The following is a 22139-nucleotide window of genomic DNA, read 5'->3' as shown; positions in this document are numbered from 1 at the left end:
TGTATGACAATGGTCCAGTCGTCATGAACCGTGCTCTAGGTTTAACCTGCTAACGATTCAAATAGGCTTCATGTCAATTATTGCACAACGTTAGTCTATATGATACACAGACGTGACAGAGGAAAGAAAGGTCGCCGGAATGGAATGATGCAAAATGTAAGATACAAATTGAAGGAAACCAACACTAAAAAATACCAGTTCTAATACTGACAGTGGTTACTATTTAAGATGACACAAATTGTAAAGTAAAACTTAGAAAAGCCTGGGTCTCCAAATTTCATCCGTGCAAATTACGAGGGCATACAAGAAAAATTCTGAATAAAGGCACAACTATTTATAGTTTACTTCACTTGGGAAAAGGGACTGCAATACATGTCATGTTTATATGATTTTCAGTTTGCTTCATATGACTGGTTTCACATTCGTCTCCAGAGGAAAAAAATAATCTAAAACAATTGAGTATGTGTATTTACAATCGCCTTATCAACAGCTCTCAATGCATACATTACAGTGCATGGAGATTCAATTGGAAGAAATAAAGTAGATACTTGTCCCACTTGGAACTGGTAGGTTCGCTAGACCTTAATCATGGTTTCCTCGCATATAAAGGTGGGGGAATTATTAGGAAATCAAGGTCAGACTATAGCTTATCTATAGACACCTTCGCCGCACCATTTCTTTGATCTCCCCCCAAATCAATAGCGGGTGAATAGCAGGGCAGAATACACGTAGAGAGAAAAGTGCAGAAAAAAGGGAATTACGTTTAATTTGCCAGCACTTGACACAAGTCGGAATGCCCCCCCACCAATGAGCACACATCTTCACCCCAGGCCTATGGAAATGCACTGCCACCACTGCCTTTTGCCATCGCCACCAATTCAAATAGTATTGTGAATAGAGTTCGATGCTCCTCTATAAATTCCAGTCAGACGACTCTGAAATCAAAGGTTCTGTGCCTCAACTTCATGCCATTCTTAGTCAACATCTTCAGGCTACTTCTTAAAGCCAAACTTTGAAAACAAATATTTTCCATCTTCATTGCTAAGATATTGAATTGTTTCAAGTTGTAGTAAAAGAACGAAGAGAAAACATCAGATGCAAAGGGATCCTTGTCTGAAGTAAAGTTACATCCAAAATAACCACATTCAATGGTGTAGGTGCTTACCTCAGCCTTGTGGACTTTCAAATGTTTTCCAGTTGATTTTTGTAAATTTCCTCCACAAAGAAAAGAAAGTCCTGGCTATGTGTTACTCTGATTAAAATGAAAACCCTGGTAAATGTCTGAGTTAAATTTAAGAATCTGAAAGTACATTTTATGCCGTAATAAAAAAGCTTGCAAAATATGGTATTTGAAACATTTGAGCACTAATTCCACCTCAACCTTGAACACTTTAACATCACAGAATTTTAATATACAGTTGAAGTCGAAAGTTTACATACACCTTAGCCAAATACATTTAAACTCAGTTATTCATAATTCCTTACATTTAATCCTAGTAAAAATACCCTGTCTTAGATCAGTTAGGAATACCACTTTATTTTAAGAATGTGAAATGTCAAGAGTGATTTATTTCAGCTTTTATTTCTTTCATCACATTCCCAGTGGGTCAGAAGTTTACATACACTCAATTAGTATTTGGTAGCATTGCCTTTAAATTGCTTAACTTGGGTCAAATGTTTTGGGAAGCTTGTGGAAGTCTACCCACAATAAGTTGGGTGAATTTTGGCCCATTCCTCCTGACTGAGCTGGTGTAAGTGAGTCAGGTTTGTAGGCCTCCTTGCTCGTACACGCTTTTTCAGTTCTGCCCACAAAGTTTCTATAGGATTGAGGTCAGGGCTTTGTGATGGCCACTCCAATACCTTGACTTTGTTGTCCTTAAGCCATTGTCCATTTGGAATCAAGCTTTAACTTCCTGACTGATGTCTTGAGATGTTGCTTCAATATATCCACATACTTTTCCTTCCTCATGATGCCATGTATTTTGTGAAGGGCACCAGTTCCGCATGCAGCAAAGCACGCCAACAACATGATGTTGCCACCCCCGTGCTTCACAGTTGGGGTGGTGCTCTTCGGTAGCCTCCCCCTTTTTTCTCCAAACATAACGATGGACATTGTGGCCAGACAGATTTTTGTTTCATCAGACCAGAGGACATTTCTCCAAAAAGTACGATCTTTGTCCTCATGTGCAGTTGCAAACCGTAGTCTGGCTTTTTTATGGTGGTTTTGGAGCAGTGGCTTCTACCTTGCTGAGCGGCCTTTCAGGTTATGTCGATATAGAACTCGTTTAACTGTGGATATAGATACTTTTGTACCTGTTTCTTCCAGCATCTTCTCAAGGTCCTTTGCTGTTGTTCTGGGATTGATTTGCACTTTTCACACCAAAGTACGTTCATCTCTAGGAGACAGAACACGTCTCCTTCCTGAGCGGTATGACTGTTGCGTGGTCCCATGGTGTTTATACTTGCGTACTATTGTTTGTACAGATGAACGTGGTACCTTCAGGCATTTGGAAATTGCTCCCAAGGATGAACCAGACTTGTGGAGTTCCACAATTTCTTTTCGGAGGTCTTTTATTTCACCTTTATTTAACTAGGTAGGCATATTGAGAACAAGTTCTCATTTACAATTGCGACCTGGCCAAGATTAAGCAAAGCAGTTCGACACATACAACAACACAGAGTTACACATGGATTAAAACAGTCAATAATACAGTAGAAAAATAAGTCTATATACAATGTGATCAAATGAGATAAGGGAGGAAAAGTAAAAAAAAAGCCATGGTGGCAAAGTAAATACAATACAGCAAGTAAAACACTGGAATGGTAGATTTGCAGGGGAAGAATGTGCAAGGTAGAGATAGAAATAATGGGGTGCAAAGGAGCAAAAATAAATAAATAAATACAGTAGAGGGAGAGGTAGTGGTTTGGGCTAAATTATAGATTGGCTATGTACAGGTGCAGTAATCTGTGAGCTGCTTAAAGCTAGTGAGGGAGATGTGTTTCCAGTTTCAGAGATTTTTGTAGTTCTTTCCAGTCATTGGCAGCAGAGAACTGGAAGGAGAGGCGGCCAAAGGAAGAATTGGCTTTGGGAGTGACCAGAGAGATATACCTGCTGGAGTGCGTGCTCCAGGTGGGTGCTGCTATGGTGACCAGCGAGCTGAGATAGGGGGGTTCTTGGCTGATTTCTTTTGATTTTCCCATGAGGGGCGGCAGGGTAGCCTAGTGGTTAGAGTGTTGGACTAGTAACCGGAAGGTTGCAAGTTCAAACCCCCGAGCTGACAAGGTACAAATCTATCATTCTGCCCCTGAACAGGCAGTTAACCCACTGTTCCTAGGCCGTCATTGAAAATAAGAATTTGTTCTTAACTGGAGATACACAGGGGTATTTCTGATCATTCAACTGCACTTAAAGGAAAACTCCACCCCAAAAAAATGATTTTTTGTTATTTGTTTCATTTAGTCCCAAAATGATTTGCTTGTCAGCAATCAGGTTGTTTTCAAGATATGTAACTTTCAAAATACAGAAATCATCCCTGTATGATGCAAACTCAAGTTAGTTTTTGGGTGGACTTTTCGTTTAAGTCTACTTCTATCTATTGGTCAATGGCTTCTATCTATTGGTCAATATTGACGATAAAAACCAGGTCTCGTGAAACTCGTCCATGGATGAGCGAATATCACAGGGCAGCCTGGAAGCATCACTTCTTTAGTCATGTGACTCAGGGACTGCAGGGAGAGTGGACTTTTCATTTAAGTCGACTTGCCTAGTTAAATAAAGGTAAAATTAAAATTAAAAAATGTCAAGCAAAGAGGCACTGACTTTGAAGGTCGGCCTTGAAATACATCCACAGGTACACCTCCAATTGACTCAAATGTCAATTAGCCTAACAGAAGTTTCTAAAGCCGTGAAACAATTTTCCAAGCTGTTTAAAGGCACAGTCAATTTAGTGTATGTAAACTTTTGACCCATGGAATTATGATAGTGAATTATAAGTGAAATAATGTGTCTGTAAACAATTGTTGGAGAAATTACTTGTGTCATGCACAAAGTATATGTCCTAACCGACTTGCCAAAACTATAGTTTGTTAACAAAAAATTTGTGGAGTGGTTGAAAAACGAGTTTTAATGACTCCAACCTAAGTGTATGCAAACTTCCGACTTCTACTGTATTCATCACATTGTACTATCAACATTTCTGGTTTTATCTTAGAGCACCTAAATAAGCTGGTGGACATTGTTTAGAGAACCAACAGCACAATGCAAAGAGCCAATAAGGTGCATATCTGGGCCATAACTGGCCTGATGGCCGTCCTCACTATGTTCTTCAACCTGTACATCTTCCTGATGAGCCTAAAGAGCTACAGGCAGAACAAACACTTGACCCCGTGAGACCACCAGCACAGCTATGTCTGTGGCCAGTTGTGCCCACCACAGCTGGATGACCATGGGCAACATAGACTGCCGACTGGCCACGGACAGGACTGCCAACTTCACCATCATGTGGACCACCGCCTCCCTGATCTTCTAATACAGCACTGAGTTGGTGATTGAGCCCATCCGCTGCATCACCAAGATCCAAAGGCCATCCTGAAGCACTGTAGTCCTCGTCATCCCTGTGTGGTCTCAGAACCTGTCTGCCCATGCGGACGGTTCTAGTCCCTGAGAATAACACATGAAAACAAGAACTGCGGTGCCATCATGTCTAATGACAACCCGTGCATGATACAGATCACCATTTATCTAGTCCTCTCTGACATCATCCTGGGAGTACTGATGCTAATGTGTTGCATATCCATCTTTGTTCACCTGGCCATCCATCTCCAGCACATTAAGACCAGTACCAATGGTTTCCACGCGCCTAAGCTGGACTCTGAAATGCGGGTGATAAACATGACCCTGGTATTGTTGGTTGCTCTATATGTACTATCAGGTAAAGGTGAAGAAAGAGAATGCCATTGTGCTCTCTTTACTCTTCTATATCACTTTCAGTGTCTTGGTTCTTATGGTAAGAAGAACTTCTGGAAGGTTCTCCTCCACTCTTACAATGTCTGCCTGGATGAGTTTCCCTGTCGGTCCGGGCTGAAGTTGCCAGAGACCAAATGCAAAACCAGCTCTGCTCACAGTCAAACACTGAGGTCAGACCAGGGTAGGCAGTGGGCTGGCGTACATTTAACGTGTTTGGATAGTATGGGTTTAGAGCCATCTGCTTGTCTGACCACTTCACTTCATCGTTAGGTTAAATGCGTTTCTTATTCTTCCAGTCATAAAACTATGATAGCTTAAAAACTATTTATCCACATGTTATTTTATAATAGCCCTGTCTCTGTTTAATGTTGTTATCAGTTTAATTAAGCAGTTTTTATCATGGGTGTAGTTATTAAGTCATGATAATAAACAGAGTAGTTCAAGCCCTGGATGCTGATTGGCTGAAAGCCATGGTATGAAAGAATATGGAGGCGAAAGAAAACTGTGTATAATAGCAATAAGGCACCTCAGCGGTTTGTGCTATTTTTGCCAATATATCACGGCAAAGGGCTGTATCCATGCACTTTGTAAGAACAGCCCTTAGTCGTGGTATATTGGCCAAATACCACATCCATTCGGGCCTTATTGCTTAAATTACCTCCCATGTCTTTTGCCATTATAGATATTAAGATTTACAGGCCTTATTAATATCATGGCTAGTCATTTTGGGGCCTTTGCCACAGCCTGTTTCTCTGATCTCAACAGCTAATATCCCGTGTGTTTCTGAGAGCATAGCGAATGGGATTAAAATGGTTCAGTAAATTGTTCTGACATCTATAACCAGGCCATTAGCATAACAATCAAACAACACTCCACCAATCAAACTGCATATGAAGTGTAAACAAATATTTTGCTGAAAATCTGTGCCATGTATAGTGGATGAATACATGTTCTGTAGAACCTCTGCTCACAAATCTAAAATATTAAGACAAATATGTGACAGCCATATGATCTTTCATAATTCGGCAACACTGACAATACCCCATTGCTACATTCCCTCTAGCACCATCTAGTGAAGTCTAATATGGAGATACACAGGGGTATTTCTGATCATTCAACTACACTTAAAGGAAAACTCCACCCCCCCAAAAATGTTTTTGGTTATTTGTTTCATTTAGTCCCAAAATGATTTGCTTGTCAGCAATCAGGTGGTTTTCAAGATATGTAACTTTCAAAATACAGAAATCATCCCTGTATGATGCAAACTCAAGTTAGTTTTTGGGTGGACTTTTCGTTTAAGTCTACTTCTATCTATTGGTCAATGGCTTCTATCTATTGGTCAATATTGACGATAAAAACCAGGTCTCGTGAATCTCGTCCATGGATGAGCGAATATCACAGGGCAGCCTGGAAGCATCACTTCTTTAGTCATGTGACTCAGGGACTGCAGGGAGAGTGATATCCTGTCCACCCAGTATCTGACAGGAAGGAAGAGGCCATTAGGAGGCCAGATTACCAAGACCAGTATCTACATATCACACAGGGCCTACTGCAATAAATGACACTTCCCATCCCTCTCCCTCCCCAGCCCAGGCAACACTACTGTACAGAAACAGACTGCTTTCACATATAGGGAACAGTCTTGTGTTATACTACAGTCCACGTAAAGAAACAATGTTGTGATCTTGATACATTTAATACCGCTATGAAGAATGTTCTCTTTCTCAATACACAACATAAAAATAAAGCATGAATATGACTGAAGCACAATTACATGTAGAACCTCTGGTATCTCAAGGAAATTACTGCCAGACATAAATTCTCACATTCCACATCACTATTTACCAGAATTAAAATTAGGCTTTGTGTGAAAGAATGAAAAGAATCTCACTGTCATACCATCTCACCAGACGTCAAGGTCCTTCATTATCCTCTCAATTATCGCATAATTATTCATCAAAAAATATATAATGAAATCCCAACTAGTGCCTGATATGTCCTTGATAAGAGATAAGGGATGACACCGGCAATAGATATGAGTACAGGATAATGATTCTGCTGAGGACAGAGACTGGTTGTCTAGCCTTCTGTAACAATACCTTCAACAGAGCAGTTTGTTAAATTCTTTATTTTTGTTTGGTCGGATTTACAAGTTTTATTGGTAAAAAATATATATATTACATCTCTTCATGCTACTATAAAGCTTTAAATTTCTTTACAAATATCTGTTCTGATCATTGTTAGAAAAACTCATTTAAAAAGGGTTAGATCCCTTCTAAAATATCTTTGATCCCTGGAAATAGTCTAACCTAAAATACTGACTCATTCTTGCACTACATACATGAAAAGGTAATTTCTGAAATTCTGAAAGATTACATGCATAGATGAGCAATTCAGAGGACAAAGAGAGCATTGCATTGTTTTGAAAATAACAACTATATGAAACCGAATAATAAAAGACAATGTATACATTGATATATAAATCAAGTTGAAATGTTCACTGTTGAAAGTAGACCGATGTAAATGACCATGTCTCTATCTGTCCAACTCAAGTTGCTTGATGAACACATACCAATTAACTTGAAATCTTTACAATAAGTTAAAGTAATACAACAATGATACAATAAAAGCGTAATAAAATGAAACTATGAACCAGGACTTGGGAGAAAAAAATACCTGCCAACTTTAAACAGATGATTGAGTTTGTGCCATACCGTGTTAAAATGACAACTTGCTAAATATATCAAGCGGATTTGTATAGAAAGCACGAGTTAAAGACATACAATATTTTGTTTTTTATAAAACATCAAAAATATACAATTTAAAAAAATCTAATTTACATGAATTCCTTCCAGTGCATGTCTCTACAGATTCTGAAATCATTGAGGTACTATCTTAGTGTGCTTTCATCACACAAATATGTAATGCATAGTTACTCAGTATTTATGAGTTAGTCAAGGTTATTCAATGTGACTATCGTCCACAAACGTATTTGGGGAGAAGTTCCATTATGATTACAAATCTCAATTCCCCCCAAAAGGACTACTACGCATGTACAACCTATGATCTATGACTGGGTCGAGGGAACCAAAAAGTCATCCAGGGTCGCAACCATAGATTTAGACTATATAATCAACAACAATAGAATCAAAGTCTGTTGAAAATCAGTTCTGAGTCACAGACCATAAATTCCCTGCTCTTGATCAGCAATAGTGATTCTAAAATAAGAAGCTTTTCACCAAGCTATATCACATAATAAAACATGAAAATGCAGTCACCGCTTGTGCTTTTCGTGACAAATGCCCAAAACAGGCACTGGAAATGATGAATAGTCCAGTGTGATTGCAACACATAATGACAAAAGACAAAATTGAAGCTTTGGTCATTCCTTATCCTTGCAGTGATATTCCCAAAATATATACTACACTATATACAACAACATCTAAAGACCCTTGGGAAATATGCTACGGTCCTTGTTATTATTGCTTTTTCAGAAATATATACACTTCCCAAATCATGAATTAAATCCACCTTTATCCAATTCCCCATTCCCAGGAAACTAGACTATAAATGGACTCTCCTCAAAATATGAAAAGGCGTGTGACCCAATGCACCACGGCTTACAAAGACATCTGTCACACTCCATTTTACAACATACCATTCAATTACTTTAGTATGGAAACAATTATGCTTCTGTTTCTTAGAGATTCACAGGGCACACACAACACGTACCCAGCTTGTTGGAATAACTCGTAGTAAGTATCAGAAATATCAATTGTTGACATGCAATTCTGAAGTACATAACAGGTAAAAGTACTGGTCCTGAAATAGTACTGTAATAAAGTGCTACAGTACCACAAGGTGGACCAAACCCTTTCCACAGGCAGCAGGTCTCTGAACCAGATGAGAGGGGCTGTCCGGGTGGAGGATCCTCACTGAGGATTATTCTCGTAGGAGCCAGGGAACATAGACTTCCTGGTTTTAGGAGGAGGTGGAGGGGGCTTGCTGTCAATTTTCTGAGGCAGAGGAGGGTGGAACTATGGAGAGACCGGGGAAAAAATTATGATGTTAAAAATATTCTCTTTCACAATGTGCATTTTACAAAAAATATAGATGTTTTCAGTGAAGATATACCTCAAGGGAGTTTTGGGAGATGTCAAACATCTCATGGGGATGTTTCTTTGGTGGCATGGGTGGGGGTGTTCCGGGAGTGTCAGTGGTGGCATCATTATCACCGGGGAGAGATGAATAAGCTGCAGAGAGAGAGAGAGAGTGACAAAACACACACATTTTAGGCTGCATGACAGCTAAAACTATTTGTGTGTGAACTACATGGACAAGAGGTCAGATATCCTACCCAGGGTTCTATATGTCTGTGTGCAGAGTGAAGCTGTAAGCATCTCTTTAAGGATGTGTAGGATAGGCAGCTTTGTAGGTATGCCTTGTGTGTAACTAAGCTACATACTGGAGCTGTGAGGAGTCTGAGGAGAGGCTGGCAGGGGGCTGAGTGGGTTGTCAAGGCTGAGGTGAGAGGAAACACCCTGGAACAGAGATAGGGTCAGGCGACGATCCCCAAACTGCAGACTTTTGGGTCTCTGCGGCTTCTCTGGAAGGGTCTGCTAAGGAGTAGAGTACAAAGATACAGCCCTCCTTGAAATCACAGTCCAGTAATTACTGTGAATGTATAAGCCATTTGTGCCTTAGTGCATGAGCCAAAAACAGTTGTAGTTACCTCATCTATGTCTGGCTGTCTCTCCACTAAAACCTGTGACTTGCTCACACTCCATTCTTTTCGGTTCTTTCGACCGATCCGGTTGTCATCCTCAGAGCGGGACAACATCGAGGCCCGGCGATCGTTGGCAGTGTCACGGGACAACAGTGAACTGATGATAGATATCAGGACAGAGAGAGAGACAAGGGGGAGGTGTACAGTTAGAGGGTTATACTGGCATGTGCAACACTTCAGAATGTCACACTGTGAGATGTGGAAAAGCACAGACAAATATTCCTGACAAACATAGCAACACAAATAGACTACACCAGACTACACTAGCCCAAGAGGGAGAGAAACACAGGAAGGGAGGAGGCAGGGAGGAGTGGGACTGACTCCTTGGAAGAGGGAGGGAGGATGGAGGGAGTGGAGGGACTGACTCCGGGGAGGGGGGAGGAAGGGGACTGACTCCGGAGGAGGAGGAGATAGGATGGAGGAAGGGGACTGACTCCTGGGAGGAGGGCCGGGAGGGTCCGTTAGAGGAGGTGGAGCCGCTGGAGAGGCCTGAGGAGGTGGTGGAGACAGTGGACATGCGGCGCAGGGTAGAGGACAGGATGTAGGGCATCACTACGGAGCCCACACGACTCTTCTTCCTTTCAGTGAGAGAGCAGGGCTGGGACACACAAATGGGATTAAACATCATCAGGAAACTTGGCAGGGGCTAAGCGGAATGACAGGCAAAACACTAACAACAATAGAGTGCCTTAAGCAAGATTTATGGTCCTGCAGCAATATAATGTACACTCTGCTTTGAATGAGGGAAGTTTGATAGGGAGGCAGAGGAGCCAATAGCTACATTTGTCACAATCTTGCATTAAATCAGAGTTTGCCATTGGAAACTGACCAGGGTTATGACGCCGTAATGCTTCTCCACTCTCTCCCGCAGGTCTGAGAAACAGGTGAGCAGGCGGTTGTGTAAGGGCTTCAGCTGCTCCGTGGATTTCTCTCCGTGGATTCGGATGCCATCAGCCAGGAGAGGGATCTGAGGGGAGAGGAGGAGGGAGCCTCTGTTCTTATAGCAGGTACTGTATGTCTAAGTACAGGTTCAATAACAAGGAGAAAATTACAATTTACCTGGAGGGCAATAAGATGTTTGAGGACCTCAATGCTCTCAAGGTCGTCTGGGTGTTCATGCATGTAGGTGTCAGTGAAGAATGCCTGTAGAGACAGAAAGGAGGTGGAAACAAGTTTAGCATTTTGAGAGATGAAGATGTTGCCATATGCACATTAAATACTAACTAAAATAACAGTGACCTAGAAAATAAGAATATCAGGTTACAAATCTTCAATGAAATGTGAAACAAAATTGTATAGGATTCAAGCTCCTCGGTAGTAATAGTCAAGTGAAACCTTCTCGTAGTTGGAGTAGCCACCCATGACGGCAGGGTCAACAATGCCATTGAGCATCATGGAGAGTGGGTGGACAGACGTGGAGCTGTCACAGGCCTGCTGCTGCACCAGGTTACTGAGCTTCTCATTGGCCATCTCCATGGTCTCCACAGCATTCTGCAGAGGGCTGATCTCCTCCTGACCAGTAGGAAAACCAGGAGAGGTGAGGAGACATCAAAGTGTAAAAGACCAAATTGGGTGAGTAGGAACTATTAGCTATGGGTGGTAGGGAGTCCTCAACAGTGTTTAGATTAAACATACAGCACATTAACACCAGTAAGTTTGTATTACTGTGATTTCTATCAGTAATGATGATGACACTTACAACAGAGATGGACTTCACTTCGAACCATTTGAGAATCCCTGGGAAGTGATAGGTTGTGATGTAAGTTGTCCTCTCGATCCACATGGTCTGTAACATGAGGCGGAAAATATGACGACTGAATGGTCAACAACACAAATGTTTTGAGCAACAACCTCTTGTATTCAACTGCTAATCAAAAAGGAACACCTATGTCAGAATGCTGTTGATTGACTCCAGATCAGCGTTCACCACCACAGTGACCACGAAGCTCATCACTAAGCTAAGGACCCTGGGACTAAACACCTCGCTCTGCAACTGGATCCTGAACTTCCTGATGGGCCGCCGCCCAGGTGGTAAGGTTAGGCAACAACACATCTGCCACGCTGATCCTCAACACTGTGGCCCCTCAGGGGTGTGTGCTTAGTCCCCTCCTGTATTCCCTGTTCAGCCACGACTGCGTGGCCAAGCACGACTCCAACAGTTTGCTAATGACACAACAGTGGTAGGCCTGATCACTGGAAACGTAAGACAGCCTATAGGGAGAAGGTCAGAGACCTGGCAGTGTCGAGCCAGGACAACAACCTCTCCCTCAACGTGAGCAAGACAAAGGAGATGATTGTGGACTACAGGAGAAGGAGGGCCGAACACACCCCCATTCACATCGACGGGGCTGTAGTGGAGCAGGTTGAGAGGTTCACAGTCCAAACACACCAAGACATCGTGAAGAGGACACAACAACACCTTTCCCCCTCAGGAGACTGAAAAGATTTGGCATGGGTCCCCAGATCCTCAAAAAGTTCGACAGCTGCACCAACAAGAGGTAGTGCGTACGGCTCAGTACATCACTGGGGCCAAGCTTCCTGCCATCCAGGACCTATATACTAGGCGGTGTCAGAGGAAGGCCCAAAAATTGTCACCTGCCACACAAATCAGACTGTTCTCTCTGCTACAGCACTGCAAGCGGTAACGGAGTGAGTCGAGGTCAAAAAAGCCTCGTTAACAGCTGCTACCCCCAGGCCATAAGACTGCTGAACAATTAATCAAATGGCCACCCGGACTATTTACACTGACACACCCCCCCCCCCCTACTGTTTATTATCTATACATAGTTACTTCATCCCTACCTACACGCATATTGACTCGGTACCCCCTTTATACAGCCTCGTTACTGTTATTTTATTGTGTTACTTTAAAAACAACAACGTTTTGTTCATTTAGTAAATATTTTCTTAATTATTTCTTAAACTACATTGTTGGTTAAGGGCTCGAAAGTAAGAATTTCATGTGACAAATAAAAATGCATTTGATTGGAAAAGGGCTACATTCCTGAGTTTAGATTGTGTGCGTTGAATGGAGGAATTTGTCTTTGTTAGGGCTCTGCAGCATGGTGAGTCTGAGCTGTGTGCCAGGTACTCACTGCAAATTCATTATCGGGGTCCTTTGCACCTTTCCTGAAGGGTCTGGAATATTGAAACTGGTCCACTTCATTGGTTCTGTAGTAGCTGGGAGAGGAGGAGGGACAAACAAATGAGTTGCATGAGTAAGAACTAAGAAAATGTATTCAACCACAAGCTGTTGTGTTCCTTACTTCAGGATCTGCTCAGGAACACCCTTGTCTTTGAACTGGGTGGGCACAGTAAGGACTGGCTTGACTGTAAAACACTGGATATCTGTGAAGAGCAGGTAAGGATAGGACCGTGTATTATCAAAAAACGGAAACCTTTTTAGTGCTGTAGGGGGAAACGGAGACGGGGGCCAGTGGATTACTGGCTCAACATTGTCCTTGAGAAAGGTATACTACCTATAAATGGGAAATACATCAACTGAATAATGTCCTGACTAGAAGCATTAACACCAATTAACATTTAAATAGCATTCATAGCTGGGAGCGTGAGGGCATGCTGCAACAGGCCTAAAGGATACGCTGTCCTTGGGAGTTACAGATGTTGTCCCCAGGGGGCGCTGTGCTGGTCATCCTGGCTGCGTTGGGGAACTGCGACAGCAGCTTCAGACTGAAGTCCTCCAGCCACTCGTACTCCTTACCACGGTAGATGAACACTTTGTTCTGTATGAACAAATCCGTTCACAGACATGGTGAGCCTCCATATATGGTAGCAAATTAAATGTGAACGATAGGATTTAATTTGAATGTTGTCATTGAATGACATGCTACAGAAGATGTCAAAGATGGACTGTGGTCGACAGGAACGTGCCACTGCACTGTAGAAATAGACGTGCGTCTGCCAAATGAAGGCTATTCTAACCGGAACCTGACAAGATCATGGAAGGTGTTCAATCCATAGAATCCCCCACTGCTTTATGGAACTGATAACTAGTATCGCCTGCATGCTACATCATCACCGTGAAACATTTTTAATATTGACTATCATTTCATTTTATGGAGAGTTCCATAAGTAAAATGAATAAAAGGCACATAAATATAAATATCTCCGGCGAATGAGACAGAACTTGAAATGTGCTATGGAGGCTGGATTTCTGAAAATATGTAATAATCTTACCCTGAGGAAAGTGGGGAATCCAAGTCCATAGTATCCCACAGCAAAGTATTCTGGCTGAGGCCGCATGGCATGCATTATATTCTCATAGAACTGGGCCTGCTGTTTCTGTGTACAACAGTAGGGAGAGTATAGAGGCTGTAGTGACAATGAGCTAAATTAACAGAGCCACAATCAGGAACAAAGATAACATACAACAGGAAACACTTAAAATACTGTAGAAGCTAACCAGTTCCCTGTGCACTTAATTTAGTTAAGTGTCAAAAATGGAGGATCCATAATGAACATAGATTCATAGCAGTGTAGCAAAACAACAACTCCACTGCAGATAAGGACTGTTGAATGCCACGATGACACAGTATTTACAAAAACATGACTTAAAATAGAGTACAACTGCATAATTAACTGAATGTTACTTCCTAATGGCAGATGCCAGTATGTTAACCGGCAATGCATGAGTGGGACTATTGGATAAAAAGGTTTGACACAAGTGTGGCAGCAACTCTGATATCTTCCCCATTTCCTCAAATTGTTTCTGCAGTAATGGGTTGTTTTTTTTCTTCAACTATCACTGTCATTTGGATTGAGCTGAAATGACTTCCTGTCTTAGACAAGACATGGTCGTCCTAGCCATTGACAATGTATTGTGAACAATTTATGGGCATAATTAACTCCTAGTCTTTGTGGGCACTGAAAAGCCTATTAGTACAGCAGTTGAACTAGTCTTATTGAAAAGGCCTCACACTAAATTCGCAGTGGGCTATCCCTTTCTGGCATTGTAAGCATTTTTTTTTTACATGTAAAAACTAAGAGGATAATCATTTTTGGTTTTACTGCTTGCATGTTTTAGGGACAATTTCCATTTAGTTTTGACAATATTTTGATTAAATCTCAGACTAAAACACGATAGCAAATGATAAGTCCTCTTACCAGCAGCTGGCTCAGCTCCATGAAGTCGAACATCTGGTTCTCGTGCATCTTTGCCAGCTGTTTACCCATCTCAATGGCTTTCTCCCACATCTGAACAGATAAATGCAGCAGTTGGTAAAAAGACACGAGATGTGAACATGGTTTAGACATCACCATCTGTCCATCACTAACACCTATTTTCAATCAAACCCTAACAGCAGGTTTCATCATTGATGTACTGTGGTGAACAGGAGAAATGTTTAGCCTAACCCAGAAATCTGGTACCCATGTTTGATTGAATATGGCCCTCAGCTTCTTTTGCAGCAAATTAAACAGACACAAATATTTCTGACAGTAGCTCATATGGTATGTTCAGGGGTAAGTAGCATATGATCTCTGACTGCATATGCAGTGAAATATACTGGCACCCTTGCACGATTCCCAATTTCTTCTCGAATAAGTTGACATTAAAAAACTTTTGTTGTTCATACATGTATTTGTTTGATTCCCAACAGCACAGAACCAAAACATTTCATAAAAAGTCCCAACATTATCTACTTTACAAGGTAAAAATAGCCATTCAACAATTTTTGAAAAGAGAAAACAGAACATTCTGCTCCATTGCAAAGTGGAAGGGTGACAATATATTTGACCACATATGTACATCATGCTTCCTAATAGGGTCACTGGGTGAGGGTGGGAACTCACTTTGCCCTTGTCCAGGTTACAGATGATCTCCTGGAAGAGTCTCTCTTTGAGCTCCTGCTGGGTCCAGACATGTTTGCCATGACCGGGGATCAGATGTGGGGCACAGGGCTTGTCAGACCACTGAGGAGGGCAATATATACAATACACAAAGTGCATTTAGTTTTCTAGTAATGTATGTCATAGTATGTTAACTGGCATTATAGGGAAATAAGCCAAAGACGGTTGTTTTCATTGAAAGTCGAATTGAATGTTAATCTGATTGAGACCTCGAGGAGTTCGGCGTGAAGTAACAGGGTGTATGCTGCCTCCGTGTAGTTCTCACAGACAAGGTGCAAATCCCTTAGCTTGTACAGATACCTGAGGACGAGGTCAGGAGTTTAGAGTGATATCTAACAGATAGTAGGTAGAATCTACCGCACACCCAAAGCTGATTGTAAAGGTGCTGAAGGTAAAATGCAAAACTGGAGAAACAAAGAAAAAAGAGTCTCCGCACACTTCCAGTCAGATGTACATTTATTTGAACTATAGCTGAGCTCTCGGTCAGTCGACATTGCTCTGAAGAAGGTCGGCTGACCCGAAAGCTCAGCTATAATTAAAATAAATTTGCATCTGACTGGAAGTGTGCAGAGACCTTTTCCTGTTTCTCCAGAGTGATAGCTAACAAAATGGGATCCAAAGAAGAGTATACATTGAATCATCGGTCTCACCGAATGTAAATGTCTTCCCGCTTCTTCTCCTTGTAGAAGTTCTGTCACAACCAGAATAAAAACAGAGGAAAAACTCAGCTTCTGTACAATTGTTTGATAATATTTTTGGGGTTAAAATCAATTGGTTCAATGTAGAAACATAACATCTTGATATAATATTCTTCTGAGGTGGCGAGTGTGGCTCAATCTTTCTGATTAGAGTTTGAGTTCCACATAAACCAGTCCGAGGTGTAAGTTAGCACCTGGTAGGCTCTCCTGTCTCTTAGTGATGTACTGTAAGGGCATACCAGGACGTTAACGGTGCAGCTCATGCGGAGCTCAGGGCTCTCGTCATGTGTGATGGTGCGGTAGGCCAGTAGCTTCTCCAGCAGACTGCTGAGCAGCAGAGCCAGTTCCTCCCCTGACTGAGACAGGTATCTGTGCCTCCGGCAGTGCTCCAGTAGTCTACACAATACCAACAATGCAAAATGTCAATGACTAAGGGAGTTATATAGTCCATATTTTGGTCTTGACTATGAAATCATGAGGTATGACTACTAAGAAAAAGGAATTAGCCTCTGAATGATTGGCAGGTTGATTGTCAGGGTGCTTACGTTTTCTCCAGCAGGATTTTGTACTGTTCATCCCCACGGCCTCCCTCTACCTCCTGATCCAACTTGGTGATCAGTTCATTCTCAAACTACAGGTACAGAAAGACAAAATAAATCTGCTCAGCCAAATACAGCTGGGAACCTCTGTGTACAGTGATAATGTAAAGCCAGGCAGGAAGCACTACCGTGGGCAGCTATCTCACCATGTTAAAGGTGCGGCTGGGAGTGAAGTTGTGCTCACACTGCATCATGTCAAAGAAGATGGGGATGGTGGCTTTCCTCAGCTCTGGCTCAGGCACCAGGGTAGCCTTTAGGATGGGCCCCACCATGGCCGGGATGAACTTCATCTTGTGGGGGCCTGAGGGATGCATAAAGTCAGAAGCAAAATCATTTGAAAGGGCAGTAAGTGGCTCTCCATTTTCATGCAAACAACAGGACAGTAAACTCATAAAGCGGTAAACAAAAAGCAGGCCACCACCATGAAACTAGGCAATAAAACATTGTCCTCAAAGCCTTTTGCCACTGAAAAGGCCATTATATAGATGTCTTTATTTGTTGAATTTCTGTCTTACAGAGATTACAACCCCCGGACAGTACTTACCAAGATTATACCACATATCTCGGATCTTAAAGCCAATGCTCTTCCTCATGTCTCCATACCTGTAAACACAACATAGAATTATACTATATACTGTAGAGCATATGCACACGAACTTACAGCACTATTTCTTATACATAAAATTCAGTTCTCTGTGGAAATGTTTATTTTGTATTAATAGTTTAAGGGAATTTGTATTTAAACTAATTGAACCAAAGGAAAAAAACATACTTGTTCAGTATTTTATTCCGTTTTTCTTGAGAGAAGGATTCCAGTTGCAATGACTTGTGGGTAAGGAATGCAACAGTCAAGTGGAAGTAGTTGTTCCAGAGCTAAAAATAAAATATGATCGTTTTTACACAGACATTGGGACAATGATTGACCTAAATAAGTTTACATTAGCAGAGAGACACAGATGTATTTTGTCCATCCCATCAGAAGGTGGCGACTGGAGACCCACCTGCAGCTCAAAGTGGGTCTGGTCCATGAAGTACATGTTGAGGACCTCAGAGTACTGGTTGATGGCCCGCAGAAACACACCAATCTGCAGGAGGTTCATGGTCATCCAGTCAGAGGGGAAAACGTTCCCCATCAGGTCCTTAAACATGATGAATGTCTCCATAAGGAAGTCCTGTAGTGGGCCAGGGAGAGAACAGTTACCTTGCCTGTAGTGGAAGTACCTAGATGTATGCATCTCATGTCTGCACAAACATGTGGGGTTCTGTTTCTGACCGATTAGTAACATGCTGAACTATGCACAGCAGTCCCCTTGCATTTCTCATATTAGACCCACACAGTTCAGTAAAGATGCAAGGACAGGGAGATCCTCACAATGTTCCAAGTCAGTCCCATGAAATGTCTATAAACAATAATCACTTCAGGAGCAGTTACAAGCACCAGTGGTTGAATGCCAGCAATCGACTGGATGATTCAGGAAGAGTTATGCCCAGGGCAGGGGAGGTGTGCCGGCCCACTTACAATGATGTCTTGTCTGGTCTTGAAGGTGCTGATGTAGTGGGCGTAGTGCATGTCATCCATCTGCTTCAAGATGGCGGTCATGCAGGCTAGGTAATGACCCTGCCATTGAGATATCAAAGCATCAGTCACCTTAGTTGTAAAACTACATTAGGTTCCCACATATAACATGTTTTATGCTTTGAAGCTAATTATAAGCTATCATTCATTGTTGTATGCTTATAAGTGCCGACTAAGTTATTTATAGGATGCATAGAAGCAGCTTTTCAGGACTGTGCCTTATACATGGAAACTTAAAATAAATCATTTCCAAATGAACAATTGAAAATAACTTGACTTTTTCTTTTGAGTTCGATGAAGAACTGTCAGAGTACTGAGTATGAGTCTTACAATGAGAGTGGAGGTTCTGCTCATGCTGATGACAGTGCGATTGACCCTGCGAAGCAGCCGCTCCATTATCAGCTGGACATGGCCCCGGGTTGGACCCTGGGACACAAACAAGTCAGATCAAAAATGAATGTATCAAAACCAATCCAGTTAAGAGTTATGTATGTCACAGATTTCAATGTGTCTAATGGCAGAGATAGAGGTGTGCTATAGCCAGTATCCACTCACCACATTCTTGCGGTCCAGGTTGTCCAGCACAGTGCCGAGCAGCTGAACACAAGCCTCGTGGTCTGGTTTATTGGAGTGGTCATCCAGCTGCCCACTCAGCTGGTCTGTCACCAGCGGCAAGAGGACATCTCGACACTCTGTGGTGTCAAAGAGGAATAGAGCTTATTCAAATGTGTCATCCTGTGGTTCTGTTTTTTAAATAGAGATCATTCTAAAGTTATGTTTGAGCCAGAGAGGCGCTACAGTACCTGACTGTTTGAAAAGGTCACTCTCCACCATCTTACACATGCAACCAAGTTTCTGGCGCACCAGCTGAGAGTCAGGGATGCTCTCAATGAACTTAGTCAAAAGAACACTAGTGAGAGAGACAGGATGAAATTCAGAAAGAGACAAGGACATTTTATATACAGGAAAAAGTATAATTTCTGCAGATTCAACAGTTGAAAAGTCATTACAAGGAGTTACCTGAGCTCCACAGGATCAAAGACATTCTTGATGTCATTAATGATGGTGGGAAGGTATTTTAGTATCGCCCCCTGAAAAAGACGAAGGTCTCAAAAGTATTTCAAAAAGAACACGGGGGAAATATCACTGGATAAGGCTTCTGTGTTTTACAGCTCTAGTCAGCTTGAAAGTGTTTTAATTCACGTTCTTCTGCAGTTTATCAAGTAAAACTTGACTTCAACTATCTTTCACGAAGCCAGCATAAGGCTTCCATAAACATAGAAAGGGTAAGCTGGTTTGAACAGCTGACAATTATCAGAATAACACAGTAAATGTTGCATTACCAGGCTATGCCATGCTAACAAAGTGTGCATTAAAGAAGATGAAGTACCATGTAAGTGCCAATCCCAGTTTCTCTCCCCTAAACCAACTCACCTTTATCTTCACTCCCTCATCCAGCGGTCTGTCCATGAGTGTGTTGAAGGACAGGAAGAGTGTCCGTATGGAGTTGAAGAAAGCATCCTCACTGGTCCCATAGAATCTGAGTAAACAAAATAAGGACATTGCTCATTTCACAAACAAAATAATATTGTCTCGCAAATGTACTAGTATGCATAAGGAAGGAAGGTCACAGCTATGATACCTGAGGTAGAGGACCCGGGACTGCACAATGAATCTGAACAGGTACTTGAGGGCTTTGAGGGCTGAGTACAGTCTCTCGGTTAGGACAGGCTCATCTGCATGGCCCACATAGTAATTCAGAACCTTGGTAAGCTTCCTGAAAAATAAATGGAATAGGGTACTCAGGCACACCAGTAATTACATATAAATGAATTCTGAATGGGTGGAGAGGTGTCAAAACAGGAGGAAGGAAAAATGAACGGCATAGAGATGAAAATGTGAGAAAGGAGAGAGCTCGACTCACATGTAAGCCAGAGTGGCACTGAAGTGCTTGTTGATGTATGTCTCCAGTACTGGGTTAAAGTGCTGGAACTTGATGTCTCCAATCAGTGTGATTATGAACACCTAGAAGAAATGCAGAGCACAGTCTGGAACCAGTGTAATATAGAATCCCGCTTGAAAACAGTGTAACATTAATAATTTCTAATATACAATTGTCTTTTGGTATATTAATGACAGATGCCATTAATCCTGATAATTTAATGCAAGTAAGTAACCCACGAGTACAGAACCCACCAGAGCATTAAACAGCAGCGTGTCATAAGTCTCCTCCTCTGAAGTCTCCATCATGATACTGAAGAGGGCATCAAGTGTGTCCTGTAGAAACTAAGACCACAAAAGACAAATGCATTAGGCTAGGGTGTCCTTGTATGTAAATCCAGTTAAGAATGCTAACTCTGGAGCAGTCAGACTCACCTTGACAATTTCCCCCCCCTCAACCTCCATCAGGCGCTGCAGGTTCTGGTCCAGCTCTTCAGGGTTGGACCTCCAGTTCAACAGGCCCAGGAGATCCACTGGAAAACAGCAGAGGAACAGCAGCATATCACTTTTACTGACCCTTGGATTTCATATAAACTTGAATGAGTATGTCAACACCACTCTGATTTGTATTACGAGCCAAGTTTGGTTCTATTTGTTAGAGGCGGTTTGATACTTAATATATTGTTTCATATCCATTTCCACCATGGTGCTTATAGATTAGAGATGATTGTGTCCTACAACAGTACCATTCTGGGTGAGTTTAGTGGAGCAGGTGAGAGTGCCAATCTGGAAGCTGTCCTTGGTGAGTGGGATGACTCCTGAATGGTTAAAGGTTTTCCCTGTCTGCCTCTCCTTCTCCTCCACTTCAGCCCAGGAGCCTGGCAGAGTCAGGTATGTTTTTGCATCCTCAGACTTCTTTGCGTCAACCTAAGAGAAAAAAAATACATAATATATATATAATATATAACATATTCATTGATATGTAATTTGATATTCATTGACCAGGGAGCTTTTTATTTTATATAAAATATAATTACTTCACTATTTAATCGATAATGAAAAATAATCCCTACAGGGAAAGAAAGATCTCTAACTGTAGTCAAATGTATCAGAACCTTCTGGGTCCACCAAGATGTCTACATCATACAGGGTCTGTGACAGTTAGGGTTGCAAAGCTACTGGTAATTTACCAATGTTGCTGAAATCTTTATAGGGAAAGGGGATACCTAGTCAGTTGCACAACTGAATGCCTTCAACTGAAATGTGTCTTCTGCATTTAACCCAACCCCTCTGAATCAGAGAGGTGCGGGGGGCTGCCTTAATCGATATCCACATCATGGTCGCCCGGGCAGCACTTGTTGTTAGGGTTAACTGCCTTGCTCAAGGGCAGAACGGTAGATTTTTCCACCTTGCCAGCTCGAGGATTCAAACCATCGACCTTTCGGTTACTGGCCCAACGCTCTTAATATATCAGGCTGAAACCCTCATATTAAACACCAATGGTATTCAAATTTCATTTTAAGTTTAAGTTTAGGCGAATGTTTTACAGCTTTGCCGTAATATATTTTTTACATCATCTTATTTAATTATTTTACATGTGATAAGGCCACACAGAGGGCCAGAGACAATTACAGACACCTGTGATAATTTGAAGTAACCAAAAGGGCCACTAGATGTCTTGTGATAGATCACATAAAATCCTTGA

The 22139-nt window shown here is 41.8% G+C and overlaps 1 protein-coding gene across 3 annotated transcripts in view; it reads right to left on the bottom strand.

Annotated features, from left to right (window-relative positions):
- Nucleotides 1-7076: 7076 nt before the first annotated feature.
- Nucleotides 7077-22139, bottom strand: part of LOC135514141 (dedicator of cytokinesis protein 5-like) — a 32148-nt gene continuing 17085 nt past the window's right edge. The window contains exons 18-51 of one of the 3 annotated variants that reach the window (XM_064937378.1): nucleotides 21181-21361; nucleotides 20870-20967; nucleotides 20690-20779; nucleotides 20418-20518; nucleotides 20136-20270; nucleotides 19928-20033; nucleotides 19514-19584; nucleotides 19297-19403; nucleotides 19049-19185; nucleotides 18824-18919; nucleotides 18437-18535; nucleotides 17919-18089; nucleotides 17690-17790; nucleotides 17462-17520; nucleotides 17064-17218; nucleotides 16864-16949; nucleotides 16558-16714; nucleotides 16271-16311; nucleotides 15830-15920; nucleotides 15564-15683; nucleotides 14877-14966; nucleotides 13950-14054; nucleotides 13354-13495; nucleotides 13019-13100; nucleotides 12848-12932; nucleotides 11452-11538; nucleotides 11088-11264; nucleotides 10812-10895; nucleotides 10582-10719; nucleotides 10187-10350; nucleotides 9699-9849; nucleotides 9432-9585; nucleotides 9101-9219; nucleotides 7077-9003 (exon numbers count right to left, since the gene is read on the bottom strand). In XM_064937378.1, the coding sequence (XP_064793450.1) occupies nucleotides 8899-9003; nucleotides 9101-9219; nucleotides 9432-9585; nucleotides 9699-9849; nucleotides 10187-10350; nucleotides 10582-10719; nucleotides 10812-10895; nucleotides 11088-11264; nucleotides 11452-11538; nucleotides 12848-12932; nucleotides 13019-13100; nucleotides 13354-13495; nucleotides 13950-14054; nucleotides 14877-14966; nucleotides 15564-15683; nucleotides 15830-15920; nucleotides 16271-16311; nucleotides 16558-16714; nucleotides 16864-16949; nucleotides 17064-17218; nucleotides 17462-17520; nucleotides 17690-17790; nucleotides 17919-18089; nucleotides 18437-18535; nucleotides 18824-18919; nucleotides 19049-19185; nucleotides 19297-19403; nucleotides 19514-19584; nucleotides 19928-20033; nucleotides 20136-20270; nucleotides 20418-20518; nucleotides 20690-20779; nucleotides 20870-20967; nucleotides 21181-21361 (3885 nt within the window). In that variant the 3' untranslated portion in view covers nucleotides 7077-8898. Of the gene's footprint in view, nucleotides 9004-9100; nucleotides 9220-9431; nucleotides 9586-9698; nucleotides 9850-10186; nucleotides 10351-10581; nucleotides 10720-10811; nucleotides 10896-11087; nucleotides 11265-11451; nucleotides 11539-12847; nucleotides 12933-13018; nucleotides 13101-13150; nucleotides 13496-13949; nucleotides 14055-14876; nucleotides 14967-15563; nucleotides 15684-15829; nucleotides 15921-16270; nucleotides 16312-16557; nucleotides 16715-16863; nucleotides 16950-17063; nucleotides 17219-17461; nucleotides 17521-17689; nucleotides 17791-17918; nucleotides 18090-18436; nucleotides 18536-18823; nucleotides 18920-19048; nucleotides 19186-19296; nucleotides 19404-19513; nucleotides 19585-19927; nucleotides 20034-20135; nucleotides 20271-20417; nucleotides 20519-20689; nucleotides 20780-20869; nucleotides 20968-21180; nucleotides 21362-22139 lie in introns of those variants that run through there. The other 2 variants (XM_064937380.1, XR_010451642.1) reach the window with 2 other exon arrangements.

The sequence above is a fragment of the Oncorhynchus masou genome, chromosome 25 (genome assembly GCF_036934945.1).
Source record: "Oncorhynchus masou masou isolate Uvic2021 chromosome 25, UVic_Omas_1.1, whole genome shotgun sequence".
Lineage (NCBI taxonomy): Eukaryota > Metazoa > Chordata > Actinopteri > Salmoniformes > Salmonidae > Oncorhynchus > Oncorhynchus masou.
Note: the sequence above shows the minus strand (reverse complement) of the source record. Positions and strands in the feature narration are given on the sequence as shown.